Genomic DNA, 22299 nt, shown 5'->3' with positions numbered 1-22299 from the left:
CCCCGAGGAATGATTGCGGGGTGCAGTGCTGAGCGCCCCTCTGCCACCACGCAGAAGCAAAGGTCCCTGCACTGAATGGGAACCCCAAGCTCTGACAGCCCAGTGGGACCAGTGCCTTCCAGTCTGAACCAGCACACGCAGGGTCAGGACTACTGGCAGCTGCAAGTCCTGCCACAAGGGCTGCGTGGGGTCACCTGGCCAGACCAGTACCAGGCTGGTGGCCACAGAGCCAGCTCATGTGGGGCCTGTGGGGTCACCGTAACATCCAGTGCCTCAGTTTCCCCATCTGCCAAAAGATGCTTTTGCACAGCACCAGGACTCAGGATGGCGGCATGTAGAGGGGGGAAAACCCTCCCCTTAGAGGCCGCCATGGTTTTGGGGGGCATTAACCCAAAATTATCAATGTGTCCATCCTCCCCACTGCCCAGAGGGTTCCTGTTACAGAAGGGAGGTCCAACACTCCAACAGGACAGGGACGGGATGAAGGATCTGCAGGAACTTACTGAAGCTAATGCCTTCCCGAGCGCGTCTCCCGAGCTCCCAGCTGTGGTTCCTCTGTTACCTGCCGAGAGAGGACACAGATGTCACTGCCAGGGCACCGCAAACCAGCAGGACAAGGCACCCGTACAAGACCTTCTCTGCGGTGACCTGCTCTGAGATTGAAATTTCTCTCGCTCTTACTGCTTTGCTTGAAAATTAAACGGACGCCCAGCTCAGAGCCGCCAGGGCGAGGGCACATGCGCCCTGGCCGCTTTCACAGGGCTGCAGGAACTTCTTAATAAGACACTGGGTCGAAGGCATCATGCCATCAACAGCGATCAAACGTCTCTGCTGTAGCACAGCCCATTTTCGTGGGGCATCTTAAGCCCCTACAATCCTCAACTTGCTTCTCCTCCTCTAAACAAGGATTTTTCTATGAATCAAGGTCAGGATCCTCCATTTCTTGGGGAACATGAGTTCATTTCAGTAACAGGTTTTGTAACAGGTTCAGCAGGGTTAGAGATTAAAGCACTCCGGGGCTTAACGTGGTATCCAAATGCAGCATAAACATTCCTATTCCAGATTTAGATGAATGGCTTCACACGTACCCCCGCCTTCCCACAACTCATTTAAGCCACGGCACCTCCAAGAGATAATGTCACGGATCCTGGTCTCCTCCCAGATCCACCAAGCGTGGTGTGAACCCCCAAACCAGCACCCCGTCCCCCTGCTACGGCCTGCCTAGGTATCCAGCAGCAATAACCTCGCTGCACCTCTTCTTCACGCAGTAACTCCACACACGGTGACACAAAAAGGATAAAAAGTGTCTGGGTGCATCGGACACAGATATCACAGCCTCGGACATCAGAGGTTTGCACGAGACTTTGATTTTCCAGCTCCTGTGCACAGCAGTGGAGCGAGGGGGGTGATGCTGGGGACCACCGCGCGCCCCGGCGCTGTACGTACCCATCATGCTGTCCGTCCCGCTGATCGGGGGCGTGTGACTGGAGACACCGTACGGCGTGGAGGCAGAGGAAAAGCCAGACACAGAGGGGAGTCCGCCGTTAACCTCTCCTGAATGAAGCTGGTAGTTCTAGCAGAGAAGGGGAGAGAGGTGAGAGATGCCCTCGAAAGGCTGCCGGGCTTCGGCGTCCGGGCCGGGACCTGTCAGCAGCCGTCCCAAGTCGATAGCTATGGGACAAGGTGACGCCGCCACTGGCCGGCCGAGCAGAGCCCCCCCAGCCCGCCCACGGGGCAGCACGGGGACGCGTTACCATGCGTTCGTGCTGATGTAAACTGTTGAAGCCGCTGGACTGCGGGAGCGGGGAGGAGGAGCTGCCCAGCATGGCACCGTAACTCGACTGGCTCATGGCACTCGGTGAACTCCACAGGTCTGGCGAGTTATGAAGCCCGTCTGGAAAGAAAACCAGAGCTGAGCAGGGCAGAGACGTGGCCGTGCGTCCCACAGCCCAGGCCCGGGCAAGTCAGCCCCAGCTGAGGGGCTGTGTCTGTCCCCATCGTGTCCCATTTACACCAAGCATCACCCGCTGAGCAAATCAGAGCCATTTTGGGGCTGCTTCGTGTCACATGCACTCCTGCCCTGAGCTCCATCCATCCCACGTGCTGTGCAATTCCTCCTGTTGTCCGTAACGGGCCAGGCAGCTCTGGCCGGCTTGCGGGATGCCGGAGGTATTAATAACTCACCTGCCATATAAAAGGCTCCAGGATACACAGTGCTGGGAGGTTTCGAGGGAGTATATCCAGCTGGATCCCTGCTGTAGTCATCACCTGAGTTGGATGGATACACCTGTGGGGAAGGAAAGAGGTTGAAGAGAAGTGCTTGGCCCCGTCATGGCCTCACATCCTCCCCATGGGTCACCCCACCCCGCGCAGCTTCGCTTTTGTTCATCGAAGCAGCCGACAGAATCGATCCCACGGCAAAGCCAGGGGAGGGGGAACCGAAGCAGCTCAGCTGAAGTCACGGCGGCGGTACCGAACGGCACGGCTGTGCCGGGGAGCGGCGCAGGGAACGGGACCGGCGAGTAGACACGTCCCGCCTGCCTTCCCGTAACAGAGCGCATCCCCGCAGCCCCCTCCTGCAGAAGACGCCGGCACCAGCAGAAGTTTCAACTCTCCACTCTAGTTCCTTTTTCCGCGGTTATAACTTTTTATGGGGTAACCGCAAAAGCCATCATTTCTGTGTGCTAACCCCGCACGCAAGGGCGCGGGCTGGGCGGTGGGGACGGGGGACCGGGGAGGCTTCGGGACCCGCTCACCCCTGTGCTGACACCGGGCTGCGGCACCGCACCGGGAGCAGCCGCTCCCGAGCACGGCCTCTGCTCAAACCCCCCACGGAAATCAGCCCGTCCCGCTCCAGGGGAAACTGAGGCACGGGGGAAGGTAAGGGCTGAGCATCCTTCAAAAAGGGATGTCACACGGGAGGGGTCGGCTCCCAGATTTGGCCAGATTTCTGCAGAACCGTTCAGCTACGTTATTTAACAGCATGTTAAGCAAAAAAAAAGGCTATTTTTTTTTTCCTTCTAAATTAACCAAACGCATCCTAGAAAGCCCTTACCGAAAATCATCTTGTGCCAGCGCAAAACATCCTTTTTTTTTAAAGCAGAAATTCAACACGCAGAGAAACTGAAATGCCACTCAAAATTACGTGAGAACTTTAGTTACAGCTTATTTTCATCCCCATTGATTCATTCTGAAACCGTTTGGGTTTTTTTTTGTTTTGTTTTGTTTTGTTTTTTTAAATACACACGAAAGCAGCAGCGGGTGCAGGGGTGCCGGGCACGCTCCGCCAGCCCTGCCTGGAACACACGGCTCTCTTTGGAAAGGAAACCTGCCTCGAGTTTCTCTTCCCCACACCCAGCCAGCTCCCTCCAACCCCTCATCCTCACCCGGCAAGAAAACGCAAAACTATTCTCTATTTCTCTAACCGGCCAGAACACCATGAATTTCTTCATTTTTTTGGTGGGGGAATAGAAAATAGGGGTCTTTTTGTTAAAAAAAAAAAAAAAAGCTCTGAAAAGCACCGGTGATTACACTTAAATACGTTGCTTCATTTTCCGCTGGCAGGCCCCATTCCTGCTTCTCGGAGCAGCTTCCCTGGGAGCTGGGGAGGGGGTTCAGAGTTCCTCGCCCCCGACGCGGGCGGCCGGACCCTACGGGGTGATGGGGGAGTCGAAAGCTACTTGCGGGTATGGGTGCTACGGCTTGAGACTGGGGGACTTGTAAAATAAAGAAGAAAAAAAAATAAAATAAAATAAAGAGAGGGGGAAGGGAAAAACCTGACGGACGCTGGCAGCTGCCCTTCGTCCCTCGCTCAAAAAAAAAAAGAAAATCCACGGCGCTTCGCCTTTTGTGCGGCGTCGCAGGACGGCGTCGGGGGGGGGGGGGGGGAAGCGGGGCGCGGGGAGCCGCGCGTGGGCAGCGCGTGCGGCCGGGGGCGAGCGGGGGAATGGAGGAGGCTGCAAAGAACGAGAATCCAGTAAATTGACTTTTCCTATAATTTGATTAAATAGCGGGAGCTGGGACGGGGAATCGAATGAAGCACGTCTAATAGCCCCGCGCCATCTGCCAGGGGCTGGCACCTGGCCAGCGCGCGAGGCAGCTGTGCGGCAGCGGAGCGGGCGCCCGGGGGGGCCGCGGCGAGCGGCAACATCCATTTAATAAATCCAGAGCGAAAATAAGAAGAATAAAATAGCAGGGATGAGCGGACCGGGGTTGGGGGGATTTCGCTTTGCGGTATATCCGCCCTGCTCCATCCCTGACTCCCCCCCCCTCCCCCAGATCTCCTGCTGGATCCCAGGGGGGGACCAGGTTTCACCCCAGGAATGGCCATGGCTCTTCCAAATCTTTTTTTAATTTCCCTGCTCGGTGTAGGGCGGGGAGGGGGGTGGCTGTGAAAAGCCAACCCCCCTCCCCCCCCCCCCCCCCCTTCCCCGCACCGGCCGAGCAAAGAGCATCCCAGCCCCGTCGCGCGCGGGGGAGACGGCGGCCGGCGGCCAAACGCCGCAGGAAACGGTAAATCAGAGCCAGGTCCCCGCTCCCCACGCCGCGGCCCCAGCCCTCGCGCCGCCGCCGGCCTCGGGGACCTCCAGGTGAGGTCATTTCCTCCGGTTAAAATTGCCAGCGCGGCGAGAGCGAGCCGCTTGAAAAGCCCCAGCGCTGGGATTCGCAGGGCTTTGTGGTGTTGGTTGGGGTTTTCCCTCCCCCCCCCCCCCCCCCTCCTTCCCTGTTTTTCTTGCTTAAATGCACGAACCGGGGTGGGACTTCAGGCAGACTAAAGCTAAACAGAGCGGTGACCAGACTGCAAATTCGCAGGCTGAAACGGCTCCCAGCCACCACGCTCGCTGCGGCAACAAAACCCTGCAGGAACCAAACCGACTCGCACAAAATCCCTCCCCGGTTTCCTCCGGCAAAGCCGGTCGATGTGCGGCAGTGCGGGAAGGGGGGGTGGGGGGTGTCCATCCAGCCCCGGGTCCTGTGCCCGGGAGGGAGCGCAGCCACGAGTGCGCTAAGCCTGCTTTCCAGCTCCGTGTCGCAGGGAGGGTAGGAAGGGGCTCCGTGCCCCAGATCAGCACCTATTTCACAAGAACTAACCCCAAAACGCTATGGGTTACCGGTGCCTCTGCCCGGCATCGCCTCTTTAACCATCTCACCCCGTCAGCGCCTCTCGGTGCCTTTGGCGGAATCACTCCCCTTTTCAGCCATCCTCAACTATTTCAGCCGCTGGACCTCTCCGAGTTTTCAAAGCAGCTAGGGAATTAGGGATTAAAGCACTTTATTTTAATAAGATGCTGATTAACCTATTTATTTTGCGCGGGGTCCAGCGATACCACGGGGTGGGCTCCTGCGCAGGCGAATCAGACAAGAAAGAGCCTTTGAACTCCTTTTGCTCCACGCTCCTCCGGCCGCCTCGGTGCCGATTTCTCTCCCCAAGTACAAAAACAAACCCCAAAGCCGGAGGTGATGGCAAAGAGAGGGCAGCGGGAAGAGGCAGCGCCGGTCCATACGGCAAAAAAAAACGGAGCGTTTGCGGCGCAGGGGCAGCCGAGGCGACAGCCAGCGCTTTCTGGGCTGGAAAAGCCCTTGTGCAGGCGTCGGTTCGGACACAGGGAAGGGGCTGAGTTTTGGCAAAGGCTGAGCGGTAATACCAGTGGGAATCGGGGCCCTTCGGGGCACCGCCAGCACGACGGGCAGCGAGCCCCGTCACCTTTGAAATCCGAGACCAATAAAGGGCCATTTGTCGGGAGCGATGTTTTCTCCACATGTCGACCGGGGTTTAAAAGCTCCGAATTTCACACAGAAACTCCACGCAGCGATAGGGATTCTGCTTCCAGCAGTTTTTTTCCCCGTTCCCTGCGGTCTGCGAGCCCAATTCGGTGTGCCCTCGATGCCTTCCTCTCCCTCCATCCTCCCAATATCGGGATCTCGGGATCCTTTTCCGAAGGCAGAGCCTGCGGTGGAGGTCACAGAGCGAGCTTTGTGCCAGCAGCGAGGGAACGCCGCGGCATGAGATTTCCCCCACGGGAAATCGCCCAATGTCTTAAAGATGATAAATACTACAAGATAAATGCTTCAAGATGATAGTTTGAAGCGTTAGGAATAAAACCGAGACCATTTGCTCACCCCTGATGAATCACTGGACTGCCAACCGTCCTTCAAAATATTGTGTATGTGGATATATAGGCTCTGAAGAGCGGTGTTATTCAAAAGTCCTCTTATTGGGTTCCCTTTAAAAGCCTTTCTAAGCACCGCAGTCCCGGCGTGGCTGGGGTCGAAAGGCACCTCTGGAGGTCATCTGCTCATTTCTCTTCTTCTACCGCCCTCTCATCCCTTCCTCGGCCCTTCTCTTCGCTCTCATTTCTTCCCTTTCCCCATTTCTTCCATCTTTTCACAGCCGAAAAATTGAAAATTACATCAGCGGCTTAAAGCTGTTAAGTATTTGATCTAATAGACATTGTCATTAACCACTGGATCTTTCTTAGGCAGAACACCGCTGGTACCAGCACTCCGAGAACCGCTCGCCTCTTTGAAGTTTGGGGTTAACCCTGTAAGTGGCCAAAGGCCAAAGCGGAGCACGGGAAGACGCGGGAACGGGGCAGCGGGCGCCCGCTTCACGTCGCATCAGGATCAGCTTTGCCAGCGAGCGGCACGACACGCTCAGGCAAGGGCACATCACCAGGGCAGCAGCCCCAGCCTGGACTCCAGGTTCCAGCAGAGCCCCAGTTCCAGCCCCAGCACAGCCCCAGTTCCAGCCCAGCCCCATCCCGGGATCCAGCTCGCCTGCGGGACAGAGCCCGCCCGTCCCCCTGCAAACACGCAAAACGCTCCAGCGAGGAATGCAGCCTCGGCCGCCGCAACAGCCAGACAGCTCCCATATTCCTGCAGGAACCCTCCAGCCCGCTCCAATTAGCTTTCCTGGAGATCCCATTACTTCTAGCCACAAAGACATTGTTCAGTTTATTCCCCTGTAACAGCCGCGGGAGCATGGCTAACATATTCCTACAGGCTGCTCGGCTTTCTTATAAAACAGCCCAGGCAGCGCACACACCTGGAGCAGCCCCAGCTGCCCGCCCGCGTTACAACTGGTTTGGTTTCCCTTCTGGACTGAAACCCGATCGCAACGAATATTACATTTCGCTCGGGCACTCGCGACATAACGTCAAACAGACGAGAGCCAGCGAGGGCAGGAGGCGGGGGGGGGGGGGTTCCGGGCTCCGGCCGGGGAACTGCCGCCACCGGCTGCTCGGCACGGGGAGCATCGTGGCTCCTTCTCCTGGATTAGTGCCCCGGCACCGCAGTCGCACAGTGCTTCCCCATTTCTCCTACCTAGGAAGCTGGAGCAGGGAAAACCCTTCCATGTCCAGCTAAAATCCAAGCCCTCAATGTTTCATCGGATCATAGACTGGTTTGGGTTGGAAGGGACCTTGAAGATCACCCAGTGCCACCCCCCTGCCCTGGGCAGGGACACCTCCCCCCAGCCCAGGTTGCTCCAAGCCCCGTCCAACCCGGCCTTGAACACCTCCAGGGATGGGGCAGCCACAGCTTCTCGGGGCAACCTGCGCCGGGGGCTCACCACCCTCACAGCCAAGAAGTTCTTCCTCAGATCTCATCTAAATCTCCCCTCTTTTGGTGTCAAACTGGCCCCCCTCTCGTCCCATGGCTCCCCTCCCTGATCAGGAGTCCCTCCCCAGCTCTCCTGGAGCCCCTTTAGGCACTGGAAGGGGCTCTAAGGTCTCCCCGGAGCCTTCTCTTCTCCAGGCTGAACCCCCCCACTTCTCCCAGCCTGTCCTCCCAGCAGAGGGGCACAATCCCCCCTGGCCCTGCTGGCCACGCTGCTGGGGATGCAGCCCGGGGGGCGGGGGGCTTTCTGGGCTGCCGGCGCACACTGTCAGCTCCTGGGGAGCTTCTCACCCACTGACACCCCCAGGCCCTTCTCCTCGGGGCTGCTCTCCAGCCCTTCCCCACCCAGCCTGGGGTTGCGCTTGGCATTGCCCATGTGCAGGACCCTGCACTTGGCCTTGTTGACCTTCATGAGGTTGCCATGGGCCCACCTCTGCAGACCATCAAGGTCCCTCTGTGGTATCTGGGGTGGCTGGACCCGTAGGGCCAGCAGCTCTCGCAGCAGAGGGAGCAGGGACACCCAGGGGATGGAGGAATGGTGAAGAGATACCTGCAGGGAAAATGCTCCAGCCACTTACCGAGGAGGGGAGTCCAGGAGGCACCTTCCGAACCTTTTTGGGCTGTCCTTCTGGTTTAAAGAAAAGAAGAGAAGATCTAACTTTAGAAGGGTGTTAGTGGGAGGGAAAAGAACACGCTACAGCTGAAAGTCTCCAAGGATGGAAGATGCAGGCACAAACAGGGCTCAGATCATAAACGCCCAGTAGCCAAAAAAGTGTCAATAGTGAAAATGTCTGAGGATGAACCTCTCCTCCTTGTCTCGTCTACACCCTTTGAGGGCAGGTTTCACCTACAAACACAGTTCACAGGACAGTCTCTCTCCCAAAACACCATGATGGGAGGTGCTCACCACGCAGAGAAGGGCTGCGCTCGCTCCCCCCCCCCCAAACACCCCCTTGTTGTTTTTCCTTTTTTGAAACAATTTAACTTGAAGTGGGTTTGCAGAGAGAGGATGCGGAAAGGGAACAAATGGAGGGATGAGGTTGTATTTTCATTTGCTTCTTATACACTAACACACTTGGGAAAGCTTTGCTGCTGCAGGAAGGCAGGGACGGCGCTCACCCCCGGCCGGTCCCTCCGCAGCCCATCTCTCCAGGTCCAGCCCCGAGGGGGGACACACAGTGTCCTGGGGAAAGGGAGAAAATTCAGGGAGGTGGTGGGGAAAACATCCAGAGGAATGGTTCAAGGGGAAGCACTGCTTAAAAATTTGTTGGGTGGTTGGTGGTTTGTTTTTTTTTTTTTTAGTTCATGATTAAGGAAAGCCCCAGCTGGGGGGGGTTGCAGGAGACTAACACAGCATCTGCCAAGCCGGGGACTCTGCTGGGTGGTAGCTCAGGAGGAGAAATTCATCACTTAGAATGACCGAAAGAATAGCAAAAGAATCATTTTCCAGACTGACAACATAACCCAGCAACATTTTAAACTGGCAATATCAAAGTGGATGCCTTTTTCTGAAAAGCACTGGAAAAAAACCCACCCGTAACACTGGGTCACTTCTGGTTTCATTTGTTGGGGAAAGCCCAAAATAGCAGCAAGAAAGTGACTTCAGAGGGTGTGGGGGGGAACTATGACAAGAAACATGAGTTCTGGAGAACTGAGGCTTGTCTTCACTCGCAAGTTAAGTTCACATCCGACCTTAGCCTTTGTTAAAAGCAAAACGGCTTATTCCCAGGTAGATCCAGGCATGGGCAACTCCTGCTCTGGCACACGGAAGCAGGAGGGTGGGAAGGGAGAGGTCCCGGAGCAAACACCGCCTGTGTCCCAGGGCACAGCTCCCACGTCCCAGCAGAGCGCCCAGACCTCTTGCCCCTTCTGAACGACTTGTTCCTGGCAGCCCCGTTAGCAGGACAGGGGCTCCAAGGAGGGCCACCGGCCATAGGAACAGCCTCCAAGGCGGCCCCAGGTTTTCCAAGAACCACTACCAATGTGCAGTGTGGCAGGAGGCATTTTTAGAAGAACCTCAAGCTGCTTTCACCCAACCTGACATTCTCCGGAAAGAAGGAAATTCTACATGACTCTGAGCCCAAACCCTCTCTTTTAAAAAAAAAATAAATATATATATATGTATTATTGCACACACCCCCTCCTAAAAAAAGCAAAATGTCCAATTCACGCCCATGCGCACGCACGGTGACATCAATGCTTTCATTCTCGAGGGCAGAGCCGACGCGGGCGCCCGCCCAGCCGACAGCCCCCGCGGACGCCTGACCAAGCAAACCGGAGCGGTGGCACCCCAGGGTGCCGCGGAGCCACTACTTACCTATGTTGCTCTCAGCACCTCTCCTGCGAGGATTGTTGGGGTAAGAAAAATACTGAGACCCCCCTTTCACCCCGGTGGGGGAAAGAGTGCTCGGACTCGCGATTCCCATTTCGCTGGGCAGGAAACCAGTCTGCAAACAAGGAGACAGAGAAAAGCCCTTCCGTGTAATTACGCTGGAAAACCACCGCGCTCGCTGGGAGAGAACAGAACCGCCTTGAGCCGCCTTCGCACAAGGGGGAAAAAAAAAAAAAAAGAAAAACACAAGCCAAAGGGTCAGAAGGAAAAAACAAATATGTAAATATGGAAGTAGTGATGTGCAATTAGAAAAGGGTCTTTTTCAAGCTGTGTTTTCTCGCTGGATCCCACCGAGGAAGCTCTCTACAGACCGAGGACGCAAACTAGGTGTCATCGCGGGGAGCGTCGCAGTCCCCCGCTCGCCTCGCCGCCCACGAGGGCAGAGTGAAACCCCGCTGCGGGTTTTATCGGCCCAACCTGCTGCAAGCAAAGAGGAGGGAACCGTCGAGCCAAGGGGCTCGTTGGCCATCGCTCCCCGCCTGCCTCGCCAGCCTGCCCGCAAAGCCAAGGGCTCGCAAGCATCGACCCCTGCCCGCACGGGGGCAAACGGACTCACTCGGGACAAAACTCTTCCCTCACCGCCTCCGAGGTTTTATGGCAAGGGATTACAGTTTCTGACGCGATCGGTGCTTCGGGGGACACGCCTGACGGGCGCAGCGTGTCCCTCCGTCCTCAAAACGCACGTCCGACCGAACGGCCCCACGCTGCCCCTCGCCCCCGCCGAGGACCCGGGCAGAGGACAGATACAGCGCTTGCCCCACCGGCAAACCCGGCACTGTCACATCTCTCCACTGCGCCTAAACTGACCGCAAGAGACAGGAGAGGTTACACGGCCGGCAGCCCCTCTGACCGTGCCTCTCCCCGTGCCTCCCCCGGCCATCGGCTCCAGCCCCGGGTGCCGGCACTGAAGGTTTCTCTCCCACCCCCAGTGCCACGCAGCTGGACCAGTGGCGGGCGACGCGATGGAGCCGCGACGCCTCTGCCGGGGGTGGTTTTCTCTTGCATTTTATCAGGGAAAAGTCAAATCCCTCTTTCTAAAAAGAGGAAACTCCTCCCTCGTGTTTATCCCAGCTGACCTTGGGCGCGCTGGGAAGCGGCGCGGAGCCGGCAGGAGCCGGAGCCCGGGGCGCTCGCTGGCTCCCGGGAGAGGGAGAGTGTGCCTCTCCTCCAGGAGCGTGCCCGCTTTCACCTCGGGAGAAAGCGAAATGTATTTACGTGGAATTTAAGAGAGCTGGCAAAGGGCCTTTAAGTAACAAAAGCTTAGCTTTGACCCATCTTCTGAGGGCAAAACGTTGAAATAAAGGAGGATTTCAGGCTTTGGAGAAACTGGAAAGAAAAACCCACTGCTTTAAAACTCCGTCTCCTCCAGAAAGGGGTCGGGGAGGGAAAGAGGAGCTCGTGTATTCACAGCTGGTGAAATTCCTGCAATCTGTTCCACCGGTCATGTTACCTTTGCGCTGAAAGCGCTACGCACCACGGAGCAGCGCGCCCAAGAAAAGCAAGCGGCACAGCACCCCGGAGGACATCCCGGAGGGCTGAGTCGCTGCTGCCCGGCTCCTCCAGCAGGTACCTCCAGAGAGGCGCTGAGATTTTTAAGGCAATTTCCCAGAGAAAGGGATTTTCTCCCCCTTCCCTCTCCCTGGGGATGCCTCCAGAGGTGGTTAAGGGTTAAACGAGGAGGATGTTTTGGGGAGGAACACGTTCCCCATCCACGGCATCTGCCACCGGACAATTTTCCAGCGCTTTTTAAAAAGAAAAAAAAAAAAAGAAAAAAGAAAAAAGAAAAACCAGATCAACCTTCCCCCCCAAAACTGGAGCCAGAAGCAACAACTGTTCTGGGGGCCACCGCCAGCGCGCAGACGGCCCCGCTCACCTCCCACCGCCCCGCACAAGAGGGGTTTTGTGTCTCCCCTCCACATCAAACGGGCTCCGTCTCCCGCTCTGCCACCCGATCCGGACCCACGTGCCCGCGCCAGGGCCTCTCCCAGCCTGCGGCACCATTTGCCCACCCCATTTCTGTTACCTTATATCTCCCCCTCCTCCACGAAACCCCAGCAAAACCATAACATTAAAAAGCAAGGCTTGGCATCTGTCCCATTTTTATTTTAGCAGCTTCAGTGGTAAATTAAATCCACTCTGGCACAGACAGCCAGCACAGCTGTTTCAGCAAAGGAAACATCCTCAGTTCAGAGAAGAGGAAATTATGACAAATTTGTGTAAAATTAAAACATGTAATATGTGCGTGTGTACATGTATAAAATAAAAAGCTGTCCGGCCAAAAACTGCTCCCTTGAATAAAATGGTGGGACTGTTTCCCCGGGGCCGTGCTCGGGCACGGACGGGGCAGTTGCAGCAACACATCAAAGCGGAGGTGCGCGCTCCTTCCCGAAAAACTATTTCTGGATGCCGGCGACAGCAGGCTAGATTATCTCAGGGCTGGTCGACTGCGTTCCCGGGCTCTGATTTACGCCTGTGGTATTCCCCATGGGAAGCAAATTTTCCCCCGCAGCACAGTCCTGGTCCTCCCACTGGGGTTCACACGGGGTGACCCAAGGAGGCAGCTCTCCCATACCGTGTCCTGCCCTGACTGCGGAGATGAGCATCTGCAGCAGGTCCTGCATCGCCAGAACCACCATAAAACCCAAACACCGCCCGATATGCACCAAAATGATGCTCCACCAGCACAGAAACCATCTCACGGACTCTCCCTCCTCTTAACTGGTGAGCCGGGGGACACACTGCTGGCCGGGGCGCAGGGGGATGCTGGCCGGGGAGGGAGAGTGGTGCTCGGGGACAGGCGCGGTGCTTGGGGGCACAGCGAGAGTCCCCCAGGGCGGCCGGCCGGCCGGCCGGAGGGAGATGGTGCCTCCCAGAGCGCTCCTCTGCCCGTGGCCGCCCTGGCACAAGGAAAGGTGTCGCTTGGATCCGACTCACCGAAACTCCCCACGAGGGCAGCGCTGGCTAGGTCATATCTGATTAAATACAAATCAGCTAGAAACAGGATTAACAATAATAACATAAGTGAGTCTGAAGAGGTTTTGAAAAGAACTGAGAAGCTGCTACAACCCCGTTTTCTAAACTCCGACAACTCTTCTGAGCCAGCGACGCCTGCCCGTATAAACCCCCGACACTCAACAGACGTTTCTGAGCAGAGCAGAGGACCTCGTGCAGAGAGGCGAGACACAAACCGCCAGGTTCCTTTCCACTCCCAGGCTCTGGCTCCGAGCAGCTTAGCCAGCAAATGAAGCAAAAAAAAAAAAAAAAAATCTCAATGCATTTTATCGTTACCTGGTTCAGTCCTGGCATCCCTGTGTCTCTTCCGAACGTGGAGTACGAGGCTCGTTCACTGCTCTTCCCTACGGCGGAGAAAAAAAAGGAGAAGGTTTTGAGAAAGAGGGAAGGGGAGGTTTTGCGCGCAGCCCCGTGCGCCCGCCGTCCCGGGGCGTCCCGCCAAGGTGCGCAGCCCGCTCTCCTAACGCAGCGTCCTCCGCCGTCTGCAGAGGTGACCGCCTCCCGTCACAGCTTGTTGCTAAAACAGGAGCTCTTTTAAGTTCAGGGACAGCAGGGCTCGGCTGGTCCATAAACAGCAAAACCCCCAAACTGCGGCGATGCAGGGAAGTGTTTGTGGCCATGGAAACTGGCAGCGTCAGACCAGAGAAAAAAAAAAAAAAAAAAAAAAAAAATCCCTCCAGACATATTAAAAAAAGCCAGCCGAATTTGGCAGAGGCGGTGACAGAGCAAACCAAAAGCCAGGCAGGAGCGACCAGGCTCCGCGGGCGCTTTTCATACAATAGGAAACACAATTCCAGCGCGCGCTGAGCAGCGCCGTGCGGAGCTGAGCTCCTGCTCCTTACGGCGGGGGGATTACCTGCTTCCCCTTTCCTGATGGGAGATTCAACTTCCCAAAACCCCATCCAGACCGAAAGAGCAGGCATTCAATGGAAAAAGCCTTTCCTTCCTTTCCAAGCCCCCTCCGTTAGGTCGCACCGAGCAGGTTCCTCCTGGACCGCGGGGCTCCTAGCAGCCGGAGCATCCCTGCCGACCGGGATGCGGCGCGGGAGCAGCCCCGTGCGAGCGGAGCCCACGTGCCCCAACGCTGCCGAGTGAACTTTAGCACCCAGCGATGGCTTTTATCAAACACGCTCAACCTCACCCTGCCCACACGCTGCTGAAAATAGTATTTTCGGGGAGGGGGGGGGTGGTGGTGGTGTAGAAAAAGCAACAAAATAAAAAAGAAACCCAAGACACAGGGTGAAATGTTTCCATTCTGAAATGTCCTTGCAGTGTCTTCCCTCGCCGTCACCGCCCCGGAGGACAGCGTGGCCCCCGGCGAGCAGCACCCCCGGGTGCCAGGGCAGCGTGGCAGCGCCGGGGAAGGAGCCCAGGCCAGGGAGAAAGGGAGAAGCTCTGCGCTGCGCCCAGAGCAGTCAACAGCACAAACAAGTCTGCTTTGGGGTCCCCCCTCCCGCCATCCAAAGCAAAATTACATTTTTCTAATGGGGAACAGGCACTTTTTCCTTAAAAAAAAAAAAACAAAAAAAAAAAACAAAAAAGAAAAGCTGGACTGAAAATATAGGAGGAATTCTTCCCTGCTGTTAATTACAGCCTAATAATGGTGCCACCAGGAAGCGGGAAATGGAAGGTGATGATCGAACAGGTTTTGCAGCTGGGGCAGGACGGCCCCGCTCCGGTGCAGGGGACTCTGCCAACATATCCCCCTCCCCCCCCCCCCCAACCTCCGCCACGGCCCCGCAAAAGCCCTTCCCCAAAAAGGAGCTATCGCATCCTGCCTCCGGTCTGGCTTAGTAAGCAAAATTGGGAGGAGGAGGATTTTGCCAATCTGCTTAACCTAAAGCCCTGACCGAAGTCTGCCGAGACGCCGGTTAATGCACCGGGGCGACGTTTGGGCTGGCAGGCAGCTCCGCACGGGGTTAAGAGGTTTTGGGGGGCAGATGAAATGGAGGGGGGAAGACCAAATTTCCCTAAACTATTCCCCCGCTGAAGCACAGAGCGGAGAGCTGGGAAGAGAGAGGAGGCTGCTCAGTTTTGCAACCGTAGCACGGGGACCTCGAGCTCAATCCCAAATTTCAGAGGGGGTTTCCCCCACTACAACCCCCAAACCTCACGGGTGCCGGGGGGGGTGACAGCATCCCACAGCCCCTCACCTCCAGCAACAACCGGACACGCCGGGCGCCGCTTGCTGTTTCATTTCAGAGGCTTAAACGTTAAGTAAACAAAGGTCAAAATGTCAGAGGACGGATCTCCTAAATGACCTAATTTTTAAAAGAGCTTAGCAGCTCCGTTTGCCGCGGCGCCGGAACACAAATAACTCAACAGGTTGTGGCATCGGGTGGATGGCGATTATTCCTAAACCAGAGGAAAACCAGGGCGATGCCACGCTGGTTTAACTGGTCAGCACAGGCCAGGCTTCCCGGCTGATAATATATTGCCGCTTCCGTGCGTGGCATGAGCGGTGAAGCGCCGAGCCAAACGCCTCCGCCGTCACCGCACAACCCGGGAGGCGGAACCGCAGGGAGACGAAGGACTGCAACCCGGTGCCAACGCTGCACCGTACAGCTCCAAACCCGCTGCCGTCACCTGCTGGTTGGTTGGTCTTTCACGTAGACGTCACCCGATGGTTGGTCTTTCGTGCCAACGTGCCCAGTAGCAGCGATTTGCCGCACACTTGGATGGACCGGCATCTCACGGGATGGGGGAAATTGGGAATTTTACATTTAATTGTCTAGGAAAACAAGGCAGAAGGGAAGAACGGCAAACTTTTGTGGATCGGAATATATCTAGCTTATTGAAATAAATAAAAAGTTCACAAGCTGGGGGAGAAAAAGCTGAACTTGCCAGCAGAAGGTGCTGTTTCTGCTGCTGGGGAGACGCCAGCTGGCACAGGCGGCAAAGGCGGCCGCGCCGGGACTTGCCCAAGTTGCCACTTTGCAGCCACAGCCCAGGGGCACCAACCAGAAAAGGTGGTGAAACACCAGGACCATGGCAAGGATGGGGATGGAGGCAGGACTTGGCAGAAAACGCCAGGGATCTCCCCAAACGCCGTCTCACTCATGACCAAATTCCTGAAATCCTGCAGACTTGAGGGATCTTGGGAGGTGGTGGGGGCGTGAATAAAAAAATCAGAAGATACTGGGAAGAAAACCCTCGAATGGGAAAGAGGTTTCCCTTGGAAATCCTATCTGTGGGATTTCCCTCTGCCAATTTTAGCACGCAGAGGTGAAGCACGGTGGAGGGCACCTTGAGCAAGGTGCATCCAGAAAACGCCGGTATTTCCAGCTCTTCGTGGCATTGCCGCGCTGCCGGTCTTGGCATTCCCCCCTCCTGCCTTTTCCACCCCCGCCAGCTCCTTCCCTGGCCCCTCGCCTGCCCGCGCTGCTCTCAACCCTGCTTAATAAGCGATTTCCCAACCTCTCTCCTCTCCCCAGCGTGTTGTCTCTTGCAGGATCCGGCTGTGCCGGGCTCAGCCGAAGCCTCCCCCAGCTCTGCCTTCACCCAGGGCTTTTGCGGACAAACCCCCGCGCGCCGTTCGCACTCTCTCCTCCCAAAGGCAGATTCGCTGCCGGGCTCAGAGACAAGGTGGCACAATAAAAAAAAATCCTCTTTCCCGAGGTCATCGCCAGCTCCGGCAGCTGGTTTGGCCTCAGCGCCCAGGACCGTGGCAGCATCTCACCTCCACCAGAGCAAGCCACATTTTTAAGTAAACTCGCGGTTTTGCTGTTTCTCTCCCCAAGTCAAGCCCTGCTCGGAGGTGAGTACAAATAAAGCCAAGAGAAGGTGATTCAACGCTACCTACGGGTTTTGCCAGCGCCTACTGGGAGGAAGGCAGGTGCTTTGCCGAGCCCTGCCAGCCCACGGGGTGTTCACACTGCTCGGTGTCCCCGCATCACCCCGTCCCCGTGCTCCGAAACGGAGCCCCGGGGCAGCCCCCGGCACCCACCGCCCTGGCCATGGCCATGGCGCTGCCACCCACCGCGTGTCTCCCCGCAGCCCCGCACCGGTAATTCCATTAGAGCCGCAGCCTGGGGAAAAAGGGGAGGAAAACTGCAGCCGGGGATTAAACGGGGTGGGGGGGGGGGGACGGAACGAGGGACGTGGGGGAGAAAAAAAAATGTTAAAAAAGCAGGAGCAGCAAGAAACCCCCGTCTGTGGGCAGATTAAAACCATTGTCCAGGAAGAACCCAATCCACAACAGCTCACAATACACACAAGATTAGAAACACTCCTCTGAAAAGAAGCTAATTACTAGAAATAATTACTAGAAAGAAATCTGTTATGGCTTATCAGTTTCCCCGCTGTTTAAGCAATCCCCCCTTGCCCGCCTCCGCTGAAGATGAATGGTAAAAGAGCAGCAGATTTTGAAGATTGGTGATTTAAACCAGACAGAAAAGCCCTCCTCACTCGCTGGGACGAGCCGGTTCTGTGTCCTGGCACCACCCCGGGCAGCCAGGGACGGTCCCCATCACTTCTCCCCACCAGAGGCTGGGATGCTCACACCTCGCCAGGATGTCACCCGTCCCCTGGGGAGCAACACCGAGGGCTCCAAGCTTGGAAACTTGGAGTGATGGAGCTCGCAGGCACTGATTGCTACTGCACCCTGCTCATCGCGCTCACCCGCCCCCGGCAGCCTGGAGTGACTTTTACTCAGAGCACTGACAGTATTTCCATTCAGGGACTGACTTACTGCATTTTTATTATTTTTTTTTTTTAATTTAGGTTATCCCATCCAGTGCGATGCAGCCCAGAGTCCCCGCCCAGTTAGTTAGCACACAGCTCCGGTTTTCCCCATCACCTTGTGGAGCTGAAGCTGTGGCAGAAGCGCAACTCGGGCTTTGGAAAGCATCCGATTGAAGATTGTGCTCGCACCGTCCCCTTCAAAAAGTGCACGAGTGGCAGCACCCGCAGCTCTCGGGGAACCCCGAGGGCAGGGGAAGGCTCTGGGAGCAGCACCCGCGGGTTCCGCTGTCCTGCTCCGCGCTCGAGGTGCCTCTCAAAGCCAGGCTCCCATTGTGCCGGATGCTATATGTTCATCTAAAGAACATCCATAAGCCCCGAATACCACATCTGTGTGTCCCCCAGCTGAACAGAAATCTGTATGTTTCCTTTCAAAGCGTGCCATGTGAATCCAAACCAGTTTTGGACTCGGTGTGCACCCTGCGATCTGCAGGAACATCATCCCCAGAGCAGGTTGGAATCATGGAATCACAGAACAGTTTGGGTTTCCATTCCTGCCACCGGCAGAGCCCACTCCTGGGGTGTAGGAGGACGCTGCCGACGTGCTGAGGGTATTGCAGTGCCGCAGTCCCAACTTTGCCAGTAACGAAGCCTGGAGGACTTCCAGTGAAGTTTGACTCCCACGTGCTAGTCAGGTGCGTTCAACGGCTTTGGTTTTGTCTCTGCCTTCGGGAAGCTCCTGTTTTTCTTCCTGGAATGGTTTGGGTTGTAAGGGACCTTAAAGCTCAGCCAGTGCCACCCCCCTGCCCTGGGGGGTGTGGGTGGCTGGAGGGATACTTGTGGGTCTGCTCATCCTGCTCAGCCCCGGTCCAACCCAACACATCCACAGCTGTGGCTGCCCCATCCCTGGAGGTGTTCAAGGCCGGGTTGGACGGGGCTTGGAGTGACCTGGGCTGGGGGGAGGTGTCTCTGCCCAGGGCAGGGGGTGGCACTGAGTGGTCTTTAAGGTCCCTTTCAACCCAAACCAGTCTACGATTCTACGAGTCTGCTGCCCTGGCACTACTCTCAGTTTTCCCCCTCCTGAACTAACCATACCAGATCCCAATGCTCTGCGCTGCTCCCATGTGCCATCACCGCTGCTCACGAGCCAGACCCACCGGCAGACAGAGCTGCCCCGGACAGCCCCACAACACCAGCTCCCAGCGCAGGGACAAGCCAGGAAGAAATTTGGCTGAATAAACTCACAGGTTCCACTGCTCCTTCATGCAAACGGCAACTCCACCCCCACCCTGCAGCTCCCAAATCTCCCTCCTCACACCTCTGCTCATGTCAGATCAGTTTGTGGGATGGGGAGTGCCCGGCTGCACCCCTCCTCCTCCTCCTGCACACCACGGCCCCAAAACGGCATCAGCCTTCAGGGGTGGGTGAAGTCTCTACCCTCAAAAGGACACGGTGAGAGTGGAGACTCCTTTCCATTTTTATGTAGAAAATAGAGCCAAAAACCTCGCAGTTTTGCTCCATTTCTCCAACAAGTGCTGGCTGGCCAGCAGCGTCCCTTCGCTGCGGGAAGGATGCTCGTTGTCCGCAGTGCACATCGTTCGAGGACGGCTGGCTGAAGGCCGCCTCTGGGACACTGCGCTGACTCAAGGAACACAAAAGCCAGAGGACACGGGTTCCCGGAGGAGGCCAGATCCCCCGCAGCCAGCAGAAACCAGCGCTCAGAGCCTGTGCCAATGGGAGATGCCAACGCGCGCGTTTTCTTTCTGGGGCCCTTTCAGCTCAGCCTCCCTCTCTAGCTGGCCAAGCCCATCATTTCCAACACAGATCGTGTTCCTCCCGCAATGTTTCTTCCAGCAATTTCTAATCTTCTTTGAAGAAATAGAGGTCGAGTGGGAAACAGATACAAATTCTGATTTTGAAGGGCTTAGATGATAGTCTCACGCACCGTGTGTCCACCCTGTACCACTGGACATCTAATCTGCACCTCATCTACTCGTTCCATCTCCTCACATTTTAAAGTTCATCGGTTCAACTCAATTGATCCATTAGCACGAGTTTGCCCATCCCACTGCCCCCGGGGGGGGACACACAACCTTGCTGGAAGCCGGGGACTGGCAGCTGAAGTGACACATCTCCAAAACTCACCTTTCCCTCCCACTTTGCCACTGCCTTTACACTACCGTAGGCAAAAGCATTATTTTATTTATTTTCATGCTCTCCTTTCTCTCCCCTTCCATTTGGCCACTTGAAAAGTTTTCAGAAGCAGCTTGGTAAAGAGGAAGAGAAAATCCCACCCGTGGTCCTCCTCCGGTCCATCCTTCTCAGCGCATGAGCACAGAGGCAAAACAAAACTTATTTATGTCTTTTGGAACCTGCTCCAGGAATCGATGTTTTCTACTTTAACCACGTTCAATTGTAGGAACAAAAGCAACTTTGGAATGTGAGGAGCCCTCCCTGCCCTTCTTGGCTGCTCTCTCCCAGCCTCCCCAGCCCCTCTTTCGGCCGTGGAGCTCCTGGTCCTGCACCCGACTGCCCAGGCCAGTGGCCGAGACCTTGTGCCGGTGTGGGGAGACGCAGCCCCAGTGGGACTCGAGCCTCGGGCACAGTGCGTGGCTGCCATCCTGCTGGCCACGAGGCCACAGCTCGCCCTCCACTGCGAAGACAGCCGGTGGAAATCACCCGCCGGGGCAGCGGAGGCTCCGGCTCCACGTGCTGGGGACCGGTCGGGCTCGCAGCCTTGCCGGGGAGTGCCGCAGAGCTTGCCAAAGACTGGGAGCCCTGTCTTTGAGAGGAAGCCAAACGCGTCTTCCCCGCACACATCAAAGGGGAAACCTCCGTGTTCCTCCCCGGGCAGCTCCTTCTCAGCTGGAAACTCTCAAGGCTGCCTTGGCCCCAGGCATGGGATGGGTTGGGATGGGTTCCCCCCCACGCACACCCCCAAGAAACCTTGCTGAACTGCATCAAGGCTCCCCCGTCTTATTAGGAAACATCTCTTCTGCTTTGCTTACATCCTCCTGGGGCAGAAAATGAGAAGGAATAACCGCCCTTGCAGAGGGACGGGGCTGGGGGGGAAGGGAGGGAGCTGCTCGGAAACGCTCTTCCGTGCCTGAGTGGGACCCCCGAGGGGTGAGTAAACATCGTTCCCCCCGACAGCAAGAGGAGCGAAAGAGGGGAGCAGAGCTGAGAGTAAGGCCCTCGTCCCAGACCTGAGCCAGGAGGAGCAAACGTGTGGCTGATCACTTCCCAGCACGACCCCGCTCCTCTTCCCCTTTCTGCCCAGCTCCGCAGGAGGAACCTCCGATCGCGGTGGGGATTTTCTGTTTCAAACGCAATTCCCTCTCCTAACCCCACCCTTCAAACCACAAGCAAACGCCGCTCGCTGCCCCGACGCTCGCTGGAGGGTTTTAACCACTGCCGCGTGGGCAGAGGTGGAGAGGACTAACCCCAATTCCTGACCTAATGTCATTAGAGCTCTCTAAGCCCTTCAGGATGGATATTTTCTGCTCTTAATCTCTCCTCCCGCCCCCGAGCTGGGAGAGGTAACTGGGTAAATTGTGGCATGCATCCGGTCATGCCTGATTGCCATCTCCGGCACAGCAGGTCTCCGGCATTGCATGGCACTCGCTGGTCCCCACAAGCTCTGCACGCTGCCCAGTTGCAGCAGGGGATGGACGGGGCTGTCGGAGCCTTGTGGGACACAAGAAGAAGCCCTCCAAACCCCACTGCAGCGACGGAGAGCACCTCCAGCTCTCTGCAAAGATCGCACCGCCCTGGGGCGGCGAGGCTGGAAAGCGAAGCAGCCACCAGCCTGTTGCGAGACCTTTACGATGAGCTGTGTATTCGCTCCCCCCCCCCTCCACGTGCCACCTCCCGCTGCTTTTCCACCCTCGATTACCAGCTCCCAAGAGCAAACTCAGCCCATCCTGTGCCAGCACAGCGGGCATCAATCTCCTCTATTGCCTCTGGGTGCTACTGTAAAGCAAGGAAAAATAATCACGTCTATAAAATACAGCGGCTGTCACGCACGTCAGGCACTGACGAGACCCTCTGGACAGCAGCTCCTTCAACCACGGCTTTAAGAACATCTTCTGGAGTGGATCCGATGTGGGGAATGGCAACGCCGGCCACTGCGAACGCTCCCACCACCATTCCGCGTTAAGATTTCCCCTGCTCTGACCACCCGCCCGCCGAAAGGCACTTACCCACTAGTCCAGCTCCCAGGAACGGCGAGGAGGATATGCTGTTGTGGGATGGCAGGTCCCTGTGCTCGCCGTAGTGGGGGCCTTCGCCATAGCTCTGCTGAAACAAGACGGGAGAGTCACCGCCGGGCGCGTGGGGATGCCGAGGGAAAAGCCGAAACGTGAGGCTGTCGGAGCTCAGTCTGTCCCACGGCGGGAAGGGTCAGAGTCAAAGAATGGTAAAACGGGCACAGAAACGATCTTATCCCCAGGACGATGCAGCCACGAGGCCACAGCGTTGGGAGGGGGGTATGGCACCGAAGCAGGGACATGCTGGGGGTGGTTTGCCCCACGCTGGCAGCTCTCAGGGTGCCTCTGCCTTCGCCCAGCGGCTCGGCACCCACCAGGTGAGTGCCAGGC

At 56.9% G+C, this 22299-nt stretch overlaps 1 protein-coding gene across 1 annotated transcript in view; it reads right to left on the bottom strand.

The window, feature by feature from the left end:
• TCF3 (transcription factor 3) overlaps positions 1 to 22299 on the bottom strand; it is a 78022-nt gene that overhangs the window by 11405 nt on the left and 44318 nt on the right. The window contains exons 4-11 of the mRNA XM_082495219.1: positions 21904 to 22000; positions 13298 to 13365; positions 9935 to 10064; positions 8196 to 8245; positions 2185 to 2287; positions 1755 to 1894; positions 1447 to 1573; positions 504 to 562 (exon numbers count right to left, since the gene is read on the bottom strand). Of these exons, the coding sequence (XP_082351345.1) occupies positions 504 to 562; positions 1447 to 1573; positions 1755 to 1894; positions 2185 to 2287; positions 8196 to 8245; positions 9935 to 10064; positions 13298 to 13365; positions 21904 to 22000 (774 nt within the window). The remainder of the gene's footprint in view (positions 1 to 503; positions 563 to 1446; positions 1574 to 1754; positions 1895 to 2184; positions 2288 to 8195; positions 8246 to 9934; positions 10065 to 13297; positions 13366 to 21903; positions 22001 to 22299) is intronic.

This window comes from Vanellus vanellus, assembly GCF_965231255.1.
Source record: "Vanellus vanellus genome assembly, chromosome: 25".
Classification (NCBI taxonomy): Eukaryota; Metazoa; Chordata; class Aves; order Charadriiformes; family Charadriidae; genus Vanellus; species Vanellus vanellus.
This window is presented reverse-complemented; position numbering and strand designations above follow the sequence as displayed.